Genomic DNA, 14,992 nt, shown 5'->3' on the forward strand with positions numbered 1-14,992 from the left:
CCGAACATACAAACCTTGTTGTAATTAGAGTAGTACAATATAATACTCCTTTACAGAGTGGAAACATTCGGAAACATAGTAGAAGATTCACAATAAAAACAGCAATCTGAGATAACGGTGCGAGGTAGAAATCTACACACCTCGGGTGCGGCCCCTCTTCAGCTTTGGGGTTCGGTAGTGGGAAGGTGGGAGGGGGCGCCGGTGGAAGGTCTCGGGGAGGAGGCCCGGCAGAAAAGGGCTCTGGGAGGTACACTCCTGACCACAGCAGCAGACTCCGCACATGGTAGACAGGCCGCAGCACCTGCACATTCACAGAGGGAATGGCGGTGGTGGAGCAATCGTCAATGTTGAAGTGGCAAAGGAAGCAGGGTGCCACTGTACACACACACACAATGGACTTTTATTTAGTACTTGTCATAACCCATTATCTGGATCTGATGTCCACACTCCTCGACTCATTGCTCGAAAAGTGCATTCTTCCCAATTGCTGGCCAGTGCTGCATTTCACCTGGTGCTTTAAGGTGAATACAGTCACAATGGATCCCCTCCTCGAGATTTATTGTATGCGGAGGCGTGGTATAAATATTAAGTGACAATGATAAATACCGTGTCAGAGCCCGGGGTGTACAGCAAGTTCGTGAATGCCTTGTTAGCAGGCCGCAGGAGCAACCACACGGAGCAGCAGCGGTTGGCTATGCTGCGCTCTGCTCGCTCGCGTGTGCTGTTACACAGAAACGTGCCATAGAGGCACGAATACGTGTGCTGCACCAGCTTCACCTGTAGGCCGGCACAGGGACACGGGACGCGTGTCAGACGTGTGTACATACATCATTGTTCGCGCGAGAATTCTGGCCAATGCAAAGCACTATATTTTTGTAGACGGAAAATGAAGACGCTTTCATATTTTCCTTGAGTGTCAACTATATTTAGTTTAATTTAGTAGTACAGTATAAATAAATATATATAGAATATCACCAGGCAATAAACACATACAAAATGTATATATTTCGATATATTAAAACAAACAGCAAAATATACTGTTACTTTATATATTAATGCAACAGAACATTTGGTAAAAATGTAATGATCTTTAGCTCGGTAATGACAGTTGTATGTACGTATAAGTTGAACTTCTTTCGCACCATACGTAGCCAACAATGCTAATCGGAGGCGCGGAGTAAGGATAACAACACTTTAAAAAAGCAGTTCTAAAGGAATTAGTTTTCAATTTAGATTTAAAAGTGCATAGCTCCAGCGGCTTCCTAATATCGGAAGAGCATTCCGGATGGCCGCAGAAGCAGTGCATCTGAAAGCGCACAATGCAGTGGGGCCGTCTTTGTTCGATGGCTAAGCCAAAATGTTTGATGGCAAGTCAGTTGCGTGCAGGGGTGTGTTCCATAGCAGTGCTTGTGGTTGGTAGCTTATTAAACGAGTTTAGACAAGTCGCTTGCTGGTGCTACATATAGGCAGAGAACATTATCGTTAAATTTACCCACTTGGATAGAGTTACTTGACAACATCGCAGCAATAAACATTCTATAAATTACCCTTCACGTGTAAAATCACCGTGCGTTCATTGCCACCGACAATAATTCTTAAGGATGTGTGGGGGGGGTTTAAAAAGGGAAGCCAAGGTGGAATGATGTTGTGTGGCTTGGCAAAAACTCACAAGGAAAGCCTCATTAAACTCAAAGGAGCATGGGAACTGGCGCTGCAGCTGGTGAACGCAGTCGAGCCACTGCAAAAAGACGGGGCAGCGCTCGCTGGCATCCTCGGAGCCATCTCCGTGCCCACATCGGTCCGCAAACTTGTGCCCGAAGTCCAACCACTCCATCTCCACCAGCACTTGAAACCCCTGCACAGCGTACAAGTGGCACAATGTTAATCACCAGAGATCCCTATGCAAGGTTAATTGCCAACCATCTTCTTCTCGGCCTTCCTGCCTACTAAGTCTTCCCTCCTTCTCCAACAGATGTTAAAGGCCTCACCCCAGATCATTATTAACCTACTCCACAATTCCCACACTTTTTCTCTACTTTCCTGACTCCGCTGTCTACCACTGCTGTCTGTTTAAATGTTTCTCTCCAGTCTATAAATCTCTCTATGGTCTTTCCCCGCCTTATCTTGTTTCTGTCATATCTTACTATTTCCCATCCCAACCTCAACGCTACCAATCTCTACCGTCCCTCCCTGTGCCACCCCCCCCCGCCCTGCACCCAGTCACGCTCTTTCGTTTTCCCTTCTTGCTCCCTTTCACTTGAACAAACTCCCACGGGCGTTTAAAACAATCATTTTTGCAGAGCCGCTTCCGTTCCTCCCTTAAAACAACCCATCTCCACTCCCTGCCCCCACCCCCCAGCTACTGACAGGCCTAAACCCAACCCCTCCTTAACCACTCCCTACACCTTTTAATAACCCCACTCTTTATTTTAACCACTATAATCTTATGTACAACTGTATCATTATTTTAAAGTACCTTGGACTAAAGCACTGGATAAATGTGTAAGATTAGCTAAGAATTGCTCAGTCATCTGAAAACCAGCAATACGAAAATGACTTATACTTAACTAGTTGCTTTTCGGTCCGTTTCACGTCAAGGTAGTTAAAGAATCTCAAGTATGCGAGGGTAAAAGGGACCGACTCGATCAATGTTAAAAAAGACCACATGGTCCCCGACTCATGCGGCTGGATTTTCATGCCCAGGATTTATCTACGCTCACGCGAACACGAGAAAACAAGTCTGAATGCAATGGGCCTGGAGCGTTTCGCATTGTACGTGCCTGGATAGTACGGTAGTAGGGATCAAGAAGTAACTTGGCCAGTGCCACAATCTGCGGAGTACGGTCCCAGCCGTCGGAGCAGTGAACAAGCACGGGACGTCCCTCCCCGGCCACCGCGCCAGCTACAGCACAGCCAGCCTTGAGCAGCAGGGACAGGTGCTGAAGCCAGCGTGTGTTCTCCAGGGCCGACAGCCAGCTGAATACATCATACATGTATTTTATATTTTTTAAAAATAAACTTGACACACACAGGACAACGATGCACGTATGCAAGAAAATATATTTCAAATGTGCCCGTGTATTAATACATAGCCTTATTGGCATAGTAATATTTACAGAAACATACAAATGAGTGTGTACATAAAAAACAGCTATTACTCAATGTCATACACAAGTTCCTGGTGCAGGAGGAGATAGGTCCCTTTCTCACCTGTTGGGATCTGGCGGTTGGGAACAGAGGGTGCGTAGGCTCTGAAAGCTCTTGCGAATGTAGTGGATGTTCGCCATGGACATGAACGTAATTTCGCAGTTTGGGTAGTACTCTGCAGGATATGCAAGAATGCTAAATTAATGTCACATTCGCAGCTGCAGATTATTTTCTCAAATTTGAACACAAGAACGTAAAAAAAACAACCGCACGACACTCATCCACAATTGAACATGCTCAAAACCGCACAAAGTAGCCAGCACCATAATAAGCATAAAGTTATAGACAGCACAGATAATTTTTCCACTCCACAAACGTTGTGCATCCTACAAATGTGTCCGCACCTGGGCACTCGCAGCCACCCCCCTTGGCTCTGTTGGCCACGGCCGCTGGGTAGGAGCGGGCATCCATGATGAGCAGCGACTGGGCGGCAGGCACCTGGGATGTTTCTGTTTTGGGCAATGAGAAAAGCATACCATCTAGGAGCAGGAGCCAAGGAATGAAAAGTACACATCTAACTATTTAAAAGCCTCAGCTTATGCCATTCTCCAAGGATTAACCTATGCCTTTCCCAGTTCGCAATAGCACAAAAGACCCCGTGCTGAAGGAATGTACAAATATCCACGTGAACTAGGCCCAGAAAATTTCATAACATAAATCCATAAGTATCCAAAGTTGTCCTCGAAACTGAATGACATCTTTGTCAACTGGATGCTCTCAACCACAAATGCCATTTGAGGACATCGATCATCATTCAGTAAAATTTGCAGCTGCAATGTAACTCTGAATGAGTTATCCTCATATGCCCTGAACATTGCCCCCAGGATAATAATTGACAATAGATCCTCTGGTTCCCATAGCACATGGTAGTGGATATCCTGAAAAAAAGCTCCCAATTGGTAATTTAAGATTTAAATACCATGTACAAGTAAAATTAACATCGATTCAAATAACACAATTCTGCAACATAACATTCACAGTACTATTGCAAAGCTTTTCACAGCCACAAACAGGAACTTAATTATAATTTCATTAAAGGACAAGGCTGCTCATTTGATGACTTATTGAAACGAGTGATGTCAAAATAGCTCACAAAAATAAAAACATAAACAATCTAGACGAATTAAAAGTTTTACAATGGATTTAATTTGTTAAAATGACAGGACACTATCTGAAACATCATACTATAGGCCAAACGGCTCCTGTTTGGACTACAACACTCACCATATTCACTCTGAAGAGAGCTGAATTCCGCGCCATAGCCATTGCTGCCAGTGCCACCGCCCCCTGGCTCCCATTTATTAAGGGCGCATGCGCGTGCCATTGACTGGATGAGGTGCTCATCCTCTGGGCTCCGCCAGCCCCACCAGCTTACCTCTGGCTGGCTACTGCGTGCTATCACAGCCCCATTGTGCTGGTGCCTGCACACACGCGAGCACGTGCAAGCAAATAAAATGAGCACATTATACCGTGTCAAGTCAGTAAATTTAATGGAACCAAACACTTCATTTTATCATACACAGTAGTGTAACCGCTACAGATAAATTCACCAGCAGAGTAAAAGTATCAATCATTGAAATTACAACTCCGGACATTTAAATTGCAGTAATCAAATTTCTTTTCTGAAAAATGACCGACCCAAAAATAGTGACCTTACTCTAACCAATGCAACTATTCGTATCAGTATACAATTTGACAAGAAAATACAATTTCACACTGTAGTAGACATTTCATTACCAACATGATAATAAATATATTCAGACACTTCTCGCTCTCAATAGGGCAACAAAAGTCATCTTGCAACATCCAAGGCTCTTACCGGTAGACGACTACAGGGATTCGCTTGCCCGAGCGGAAGGAGGCCACTCTCTCCAGCTCCTTGTCAGTGATCCAGGCGGGCACAAGCAGCTGCTGGGGGTAGCTAGCGCACAGACGGTAGCTGGTGTTCACCTCGCTTGTCCTCCAAGCATTTTCAAGGTCGTAGCCCATTCGCTCCACCTCATTCTGAAACCTTTCCACAATGTGTTCGCCTGTAAAAAGCCCAAGTGTAACACACAAAGGCGATCCATCATTTCATATGAAAGCAGTTTATAGCTATCCGGAACTAACGTCAGAGAGGTTCAGTTGGGAAAGTGTTCAAGATCTGCTCACTCAAGATGCAACAGGTATCCAACACAAGGACAGCAGTAGTGTAGAAATATTGCAATTGTTCTCCATCAACAAACAGAAAAAATAGCCTTTGATCAAACATTTGGAAAATTAGTGACTCACTTCCCCGAGCCAATGCCCGAATTTAAATGGCGCGTGCGTGATTGTGGGCCGAAGTTAGATTTACTGTGTCAAGTCAAACATGCACTGCTGTTCCTCTTCTTATGTAACGTAAAATGAGGTGCGTGGGTGAGGAAGTCGGGAGGTGGGGGGATGGGTGTATGGGGGGAGGTCGTGCCCCTCGAGCGAGAACGGGTGGAAGCGGAGAATTGCTATGTGGGACGTTAGTACTCATGTTTATATGTCGTGTGTATATTATTTTATTTGCAAGTGGTTTTTTTTTTACATGCTTTCCCCTTCCCCTCCCACCGGTTCCCCAGTCCACCCGTCCCTTTCCTTTCCCCAGTATTTTAGTTACCTTCCCCCTTACCCCTCCCCATATAAAACTTCATATCCATGGGAACTTTTTTTGCCAGTATCAAGCATGTTTGTTTGCATGTTTTGCCAAAAGTATCTATTTGGTGTTTGTAAACTGTAATGCACCCGCACGTGATCCCCACCTGGGTGGGGCAATGAGCCCAATGTTCCCCCTTCATTCAGGCCCTGTCCCACCTAAATCGGGTCACTGTTCGCCGAGTGTCTGTTCCCCCCCCCCCCCACCCTCCGTTTTGTAATAAAAACGTATTTTGTTAAACGCAACACACTTCTGTAATGGGAGGCAACAGTGGCCCTCTTACCGGGCTGACACAGCGTGGCCTGCCCATCACCTGAACCCCCGTCCTGACACGTGGCGTGGTGAGCAAATGCAAAGAGGCCATCTAAGCCAGGTGGCAGCAGTGCCATATTGGACAGCCGCTTGCACAAACTCTGACACTCCTCAAATGTCTGCAAGCTGCACCTGCAACACAGCAGTCCAACCCAACCACAGATATGCAATTTGTTAAAAGATCAGTCAATTGATTGTTTTTTTAGATACTTTACCTTATTGAATGCAGCAGACCTGAAAGCTCTTTTTTTTACTTTGCAGTCTTGTTTTCTAAAAGCTGTTCACTTGCTCCAATGATTTCAAGAATAAATGAATGCAATTTTACGTTAGCAGGCGTCAATCATGTTTTTGACAAGGTTATGCAATTATGTAAATAACAAAAGAAAGAAACCTTTGAAAGATTATTTATCAGTCGAAGATACAAGAATGTCACATTGTATGGAAGAAAATATTTACTCCTCTAAAACTACATCAAAACATTGGAATGGCTTAACAATATTTTACTCAGCTTAGAAAAAGCTTAATTTTAAATGTAGTTACTTTGGTAGGAATACGTACATGTAAACACGGCCATCCTTGCAGGTGATCTGCAACTGAAACATGTCTCGGCTCTCCACACTGTCAATTAATCGCAATGGAATCTGCAAGGAACAATGGGGCATTTTTGGTTAGAAGCACATCAACAGTGTTTTATATATATTTATACTAGCTTTACTACCCGGCTTCGCCCGGGACTTGGGTTCTTGTCTTGGATTGATACACGGCCTACGCGGAGGGTGGGGGGGGGGTGACGTCTGCAGGCACACTGCGTGACGCTGCCGCATAAGGGTGACATCACAGATGTGACGTCACCGCTCACTTGCCGTGCAAAATATATGCATTATTGCGCCCCTCCCCAAAAAAATACAAAAGTGTATTTTTATATTTCTTGCATGGTGTACAGTCTGGAAAGTACCCACATGGCAAATTTGCAGTTTGTTGCATGTCGGGAAGTACGCTAAACATTTTGAACAGACACACATATTAACACATTTCCCTTTTATATATATGGAGATAAACTCATGTTTGCTTCTCCCCCCAATTCGATTTCAGTATCATGCCATGAGACAAAGACTCGTTCAATCTCATAACCAGTCGTGTAACAGTCTGTGCGAGGGAATTACTCTGGAAGATTCCGTAAAAGAACTACTTCTGACGTCAAGAGGAGGCACGCATTGCTTTCATGTGTAAAGAATTTCAATCAAACCGATTTAACTATTAACAACTGGAATATGCCAAATTGCATGCAAACTATACTCTGTTTTTTTCGGTAAAGTCACGTAGGTAAAAGATCAAATAAATTAAAAATCACGACGTTTCGAAGGCAACACAAGCCTCCGTCATCAGGTGTGACTGCTCCAGCAAAAAATACTGGATCCTTGCAGTCACGAAAACTTCAAATCTAGAATACATGCAAACTGTAAGATATTTTTTTGGTGTGCAGTTATTGTGGAGAGACAATTCATCTCAGTGCGGCACAAGAAGCCTGCTTGATGACAGGCGTGGATCCAAGCTTGGGATGAAAGCAGTGCTGGTTCAGTGCTCTGACATGTATTAGCCTCCTAAGCTACCCAGCCTCCCCCCCACACTGTGTTTATCTTTGAACTGTGTACATTCCACCAGTTGGTCAAGAACAATAACCTTAGCAGTGCCGTTTCCCCTCTTATTTGTTTAGAATTGTATTTGCAGTATTTTAAAGTAAAAACAGCCTTCAAATAGAACACAAAAAACACAAGTTGTGGTGAACGAATTAAGACATTTTGTCATGTATTCATAAACCTTGGTTCACGCAACATTCCACAGCACTGCAGCACGCATGCCTTCAAAATATTCGGCACCGTGTAATGCCGATGGCACACCTATATTCCCAAGGGATGCATATTTCTACACCATTTCAGACAAGCATTCTTTTTTTTACTTAAAACTACTCTGCCTTGAGTATATTGCACATTTCAAATGATAACTGCAACATGTGTGCATACAGTCCGTTTTGTCAATCCACTGCTGGACAAGGGCCTCTCCACATCGTGTTGGGAGTGAGCACTCTTTGACCCCACTCTACCAAGCTGGTCAGTGCTAGATGGCGAAGGTGAGGAGAGCACAGAACAACAGATTGTGCCGCACTGCCCTTTAACTACAACTGGAAACAAATGACATATATACCCATTATACAATTGCTTGTGATGGTTCTAGATTTGAAGCTTTCGTGACTGCAAGGATTCACTCTTACGTACGTGACTTTACCGAAAAAACCTAGGTAAAAAAAATTATAATAAATAATAATAAATGAAAATAACTCAATTAAATCACGACGTTTCGGAGGCAACACAAGTCTCTGTCTTCAGGTGGGACCGTCACAGCCAAATTTACTGTATTAAGTGAAGGGAAATCCAAGAGACAAGATCTTATATACACTGGTTAAGGGGAGGGGGGGACAGTAAAATTTGGCTGTGACAGTCCCATCTGAAGACGGAGACTTGTGTTGCCTCCGAAACGTCGTGATTTAATTTAGTTATTTTCATGTATTATTATTATTATTATACCTACGTGACTTACCAAATAAAACTAAGAGTATGCTTGTGACGGTATATGCATAACCCTAGAGTAAACTCAATGTTATCTTTGTTAACATCCATCATTGATCAGTACATGTGCCATTTCAGATACTCCACATATGCTCTTAATGAGGCGCATTCGTTTAACGCACACAACAACCAATCCACATTTCGTTTTTAGATCCAAGTGAAAAGCTTCAATGTTGAGGTTTGCATGTAAAAGCAGATAGTTTGTCCACACGTATCTCTGCACCACCCCCCCCCAAGTGTGTTGTCCCGAAAAGAAGACCCAAAAGAATGTCTTCACTGTAACGGTTCTCTATTAGATGGACAAGTGCGCACGTGACGGACGTGCACTCACGTTGGTGGAGTGACGGCCACGGACGATGTGGAGGCGGTAATTTGTGAGCGTGAGCACCGAATCGGCCGCCCGCTGCACATGCTGCACATGTTCTCCACTCAGCACCGCAAAGCGGACCTGTGGGCAGACACATACACACATCAGCGGCATCACACAAATACCTGTCACACACACCGTGGCTTGTAGGTGGTGGGGTGGCAGTTTGGTGTAATTCCATAGGGACCATCCATTTAGTACGTACGCATTAAGGGGAGGTTAACCCAAATGTGTACGCTTGCATATGGGGGGGTATACTGACAATGTACGTATACATAGGAAACGGGGGGGGGGGGGGGGTGGATCTCGATTTGTCTACTTGTTTGCCTTCAAATGAGCCACAGTTCAGTTTCTTCAGCCATCAGACAAGTACTACCGGGAAAAGTAGGACTGTGGGAGAGGTGTCACTTGTGTGCATACCGTACCCCTGACTGCTGGCTATTATGCAGCTCAGCAAAATAAGTAGCCAAGGTATGCAACTTAATTCTTTAATGCAGCCGGCGGTAGACTGTTTGCTTAAACACGTTCATATTATTAATCGTTTCTGCGTGGATTAAATATCGGCCGTTCTATAGGATTCGAGGGGGTGCGTCAAGCGTACGTACGCAGGTTGGGGGGGGGGGGTAAAAAGTACGCGTGCGTACAGGGAGGGGGGGGGGGTTAAGTTGACAGATTTTTTTACGTACGTACTAAATGGATGGCCCCATATCGGAGGCAACCCCCCACTATCGATTGACATTTTGCTTTAAAAACAAACAAAAAACCCCTCAACTATTCCAGCTGAGTTGACTTTTAGAAAAATCGACAAAAATTATAGTTTCTCCTCACCAATAATATCTAAATATCTTTCCCACAAATGGATTTGTTTATAACAGCGTTTGATCCTATGGATAACCCAACAACCATCATAAGAATGAAATTTACGCTACTGGCTCTGGACCATTAAGAGGTTATGGGTAATCTTGATTTGAAGCTTTCGTGACTGCAGGAATCCATCCTCTTTGGTTCTTTCAGTTAAGTCACGTCTGATGACGGACGCTTGTGTTGCGCCCGAGACGTCGCGATTTATTTTATTTTTATACCTACGTGACTTTACCGAAAGAACCAAAGAGTAAGGGTTATGGGTAGCGCCTCAATACTATTGAGGAAGAAATCACTTTTGTATTGACGGTCTTATCAGCTGGTTACCTTCAAGCACTCCTCCTCCCCACCAGCACTTTGCTCAACCGGACTCTCCTTGGGAGCAGCTGTGTTGTTGTCCACGCCATCCATCTTGTTCTCTTCTTGCGACTGTAGGAATACACAGTAAGCGACCGTGGGAACTTCAATATAGTTTGACGGGGGGGTCAGCTACGTAGCTGTTGGCAATACCAATTACATTCTAAAGGCTCTTTAGTTATCAGTACATTAATCAAACTTCTCTGTTTATGTGCAAGTTAGTCATTTGCAAGGGGAAATGAAATTGTGAAGAGGAAAGTCAACATTTGAATCACATCTCATCTACTTTTAGAGTTCAGTGCTGGTTGATGGTTATTTATATGAAAATGGGTGGAGCAGTGGCACAGTCGACTGGAAACCGCTCTGTGAACCCTGCAACCTTAGCTTAAACGTTGAAAGGCATCAGCGGCGTGTGATGTCAGAAACAGTCCAGAGCCCCCCTGCATCGACTCACAGGCCCAACGTGAAGCGTGGTTAAACAACTCCCATAATCTACACGGTCATAGGGACGTTCCTTCATTTGCACTAGATTGACAGAGGTGTCTTACTTTATTATTAGATTATACAAACAGCAATACTTCATGTTCCAGAAGTTCTAAATGTGCCGATGACATTCAAGGCATTTTATTGAATGGCTCTAGCGTGAGCACACTTTGACGTGGCATAAGTATGACAGCGCATTTCTCTCTTGTCACGCTGCTAAAGATCTTTAAATGAAAAGTCATAAACATAGTTTTTTAAGATAAAAGAAAATTCAAACAATTTAATATATTAATTCGTTTCAGGCTTGCACTCACTTCCACATTCTAAAGTGTACACATCATCCTTCATATAGGGAACTGCAGAGCTGGGGGGAGAGGGGGGGAAATTTGGTGCCCTGCACCTCTGCGTCAGCCTCTCTTCGACAGTGTGCGAGCGTTGCAAGTTGAAATTCACCTTTAAATGTTAGGAATGTTGTAAAAAACGTTTAAGGAATTCAACAAATGTTGTTTGCAAAATTCCATGCATGAAGCAGGATGTAATATTGAACAATGCGGCAATAAATAATGAACCCAAACTCGATGAATGCAAATGTGTACATAACCGATTAGCAAAAGGCCTGGAAAAATCCTTACCTGCCGAGACAATACAGGGTATGAATGCATTAAAATCGGCATATATAAAGGCCATAACACCACCAGTGCTTACGTCACCGGCAGAAGGCAAAGCCAAATGAAGGCACGAGCCAAAACTGGTGCAGTGGAGTGGCTCCAGTCCAAATTGGCAACAACGTATTGTCGACGAGGGCAAACCACCAACCCGAAGTAACATTCTTCAGCACTGCTCATCTGGTCATGCTCATTATCACTACCAGCTGGTGGGTCAGGCGACTTAGGACAGTACTAGGCTAATACTCTTGCCAACAATATTGGAGTTACATTACTTTCGGTTGAACGAAATAATACATAGGCAAGTACTGAGCGTTTTGTTATAAACTCGCAATAAGCGATGACGCACTGAGTTCATGAACCACGCCCTGAACCCAGTGATCTCGGTTCAATTCCCAGCTGTGGCTCGCATCATTGGTTCGTGATATCTGAACCGGCCTAGGCCTTCTTTACCAACCCAAACTAAGCGGTGTATTGAAGTATGGTAAAACAATATCAATGAGCACCGCAGCATGGAGAGGCCTTAATCCAGCAGTGGATTTCCAAAGGTTTGTAAATTATTATCTTTTTTTATTGCTGATTATCTCACCACACACAGGTCTCAAGACCATGGGTATTAAACACAGATGCATTATTAGATTGCTATACTCTAGCCAGAATGTATGTACTTTCATGTCATGTATCAATTAAACTGTTACAATTATATTGGCAACTTCAAGATGACCTCTTACCATACCTTAAACGAAATGAAGAAAAATTACTTTTACCTCCAGGCAATGTATACAAATTGGTTTATTTTAGATTTGTTGCGGTTAAGAATATTTTTTTCTTTAAATTCTCCAAGTTTATATTTTGTATGCACAGATAGCTATGCTTCATTATAACGGGAAAAATGTAAATAAAATTCTGCCTCCAAACATCACAATCAGCTAGTCTTCCAGGATACATAACAACCACATCGTAACCATTAAACCCAGTCTACAAGTGTCAAATGATCGAATCAGAAAAAGAGCATCTCAACGTTCACAATTAAGATACTGGACTGAACAAGTTACACGGGCGATGTGTACTCAGTTGAGGAATCTTCCCACAGGACGATTACCTCGCTGTTTGCCGTCTCTTTTTATGCCATCCTAAAAACCCTGAGTCTGGGCCAGTAACCTTGAGCGGGAGCAATAATAATTATCAGACATCTTTTTGTGAAACCTGAGCTACTGCAAATATCACTGGATGTCTATAGAGTTTGGCAAAGACAAAGCACTATAAACCCCTGCTTGAATTGTATAATTAGAGTGCTTTAAATTGGGCAAACAATGAATAGCAAGTCTACCAATTAATTGCATAATGCAAATATGCATGCAATATGCCTTTGTTTTCAGAAAACGAACCAGAGCTCTTAATCCTGAGAAGCTAAATGACAACTATGCCAAGACAAATGAGTTGGCTCAGAAGACCGCGTCTGTATACTTAAGTTTTTCAATATATTTTCTTATAACCCAATCACCTCGAATGCATCTGAACTCATTACATCTCCGAAACTAAGCAGAGCTGAGCGTGGACAGGCAGAGGGGGCTGTGCATGAAAATCCATTACACTATTCTGTACTTCTATTCACCCACATTCTCCCCACCTTTACCAATTTGCACTGACCAGCATGGTGAAGTACGGTCGAATAACCCCCACAAAGGGTGGGGAGGGCTCTCATACAGCAGTAGACTGGCAAAAAATGTACATGCACATGTATAACCCTAGTCAACTTAATGTTATCTTTGTTAACATCAATCATTAATCATTAAATGTGCTATTTCAGATACTCCACATATGCTCTTGATGAGGTACATTCGTTTAACACACAGCAACCAATTCACATTTAGTTTTTAGATCCAAGAGAAAAGCTTCAATGTTGAGGCTTGCATGTGAAAGCAGTTTCTAGTTTGTGTATTACATTTGCATCTTAAAGACTGGTCTGCGGTTTGTTAGGGTGTTAAAATGAGTTGGAGTGACTTAACAGTGTTTTCTAATGGAATGGTATTACATTTTGTTCAATAAACGCAACAGCTGATTAAAGCTCATGGCAATTCACCTGGAGAGTCCTTGAGGTAACGAATGGGAATTGAGGAGATGGCTCTAGAAGTTTGGCTGATGGGCATTAACAAGTAATGAAATTAATTGATTGAAATCGAACGCAAAATTCGAAATGGACAAATCTACCTAAACTAGATCTACAGTGGGATGCGATAAAACTTCCTTGAACATAACCGTGCCGTTTGCCATGGTTCACGAAAACACAAACCGATGATCCAGTTTTTTCTGCTGTGAACAGTAAACATTCTGACTTCAGTGACCATAAAAGCACTTGGAATCTACTGTAGATGTGTTCCTTATCACACACACACACACCACGTGATGGGCATGGGAACAGTGAGAAGGCTGCATTTTTCTTTCCAAAATGCCACAAAAAAACACTATGCACTCATTTCAGGTCGAGTCGACCCATGGGAGGAGGGCCCTCGGTGTATACAGAGGCCAATTCAAAGATGGAAACTTCAGCCTGGAAAATTGTGGGCAGGCAACATTCCCTGCACTGCTCATGAATTAAATAAACTGGAAGGACACCATTTAATTTACCAACATCATATGCCGGTTATCGTGAATTAATAAATCACGTTCAGAGTTTTTGACAAAATTACTGCTGAAAAGAGGCCTGTTGTTCGAAGAGGTTTTTTTCAGCATACTTCACCACAACTAGTTCAGATATCGCACGCCACTGATGTTAGCATTGGACAGGAATCGAACTAAGGTTGCCAGGTTCATATTAGCATGTTAGCCTTGCGCCACCACTCCATCCATAATTACTCCATCCATAATTACGTAAGAAAATACCGTTAATAATCCAGAGAGATATATAGTTACAGAAATGTTCACTGTAAGCGATACATGCCACTTCATGTATATACTTACATCAAGTTAGCCATCTACTTTATTAAGTTAATTAAAACCCCAGCAAGGTCATAGTGTTCATTGTTATAAGAAATATAATAAGGTGCGTATTCTTGTGAGTGGAGTGGTGATTACTGATTCTGAGTAGAAAAAGCATCTGACACATTCACACAATGCATCACTACGCAATAGTTTTTTTAATTATATATTTTGGAGCAAGATAAATAACCTATTACCAAATAATATTACCAAACACAATATTGATTGGTCAGCGCAAACACACAATTGTTTAAGTTTAACACGGATGCTTTCGCGACCAATATTATGCATAAAGGTTTTTTTGGGTTAGACCGCAGAAATATAAATGTGTCGTTAATTCACCACCACCCGACATAGCCAATTAGTAAGGTTTGTCAAGTAAACAAAAATTGTGGCAATTAGTTACTACTTCAGCACACCAGTGCGTTGGAGAGTAAACCCACAACATTTATACTGTTAGTAACCTCCTGGTTAC

General features: G+C 42.9%; 1 protein-coding gene across 1 annotated transcript in view; it reads right to left on the reverse strand.

Moving 5' to 3' along the window:
* The window catches only part of LOC144719435 (phosphatidylinositol-3,5-bisphosphate 3-phosphatase MTMR3-like), a 47,274-nt gene that overhangs the window by 8,787 nt on the left and 23,495 nt on the right, over positions 1-14,992 (reverse strand). The window contains 12 exon segments of the mRNA XM_078595341.1: positions 141-301; positions 607-777; positions 1,670-1,855; positions 2,781-2,976; positions 3,211-3,322; positions 3,552-3,656; positions 4,432-4,628; positions 5,027-5,237; positions 6,153-6,313; positions 6,740-6,822; positions 9,137-9,253; positions 10,361-10,462. Coding sequence (XP_078451467.1) covers positions 141-301; positions 607-777; positions 1,670-1,855; positions 2,781-2,976; positions 3,211-3,322; positions 3,552-3,656; positions 4,432-4,628; positions 5,027-5,237; positions 6,153-6,313; positions 6,740-6,822; positions 9,137-9,253; positions 10,361-10,462 — 1,802 coding nt within the window.

This window comes from Lampetra planeri, chromosome 6 (genome assembly GCF_965212315.1).
Source record: "Lampetra planeri chromosome 6, kcLamPlan1.2.h2, whole genome shotgun sequence".
Lineage (NCBI taxonomy): Eukaryota > Metazoa > Chordata > Hyperoartia > Petromyzontiformes > Petromyzontidae > Lampetra > Lampetra planeri.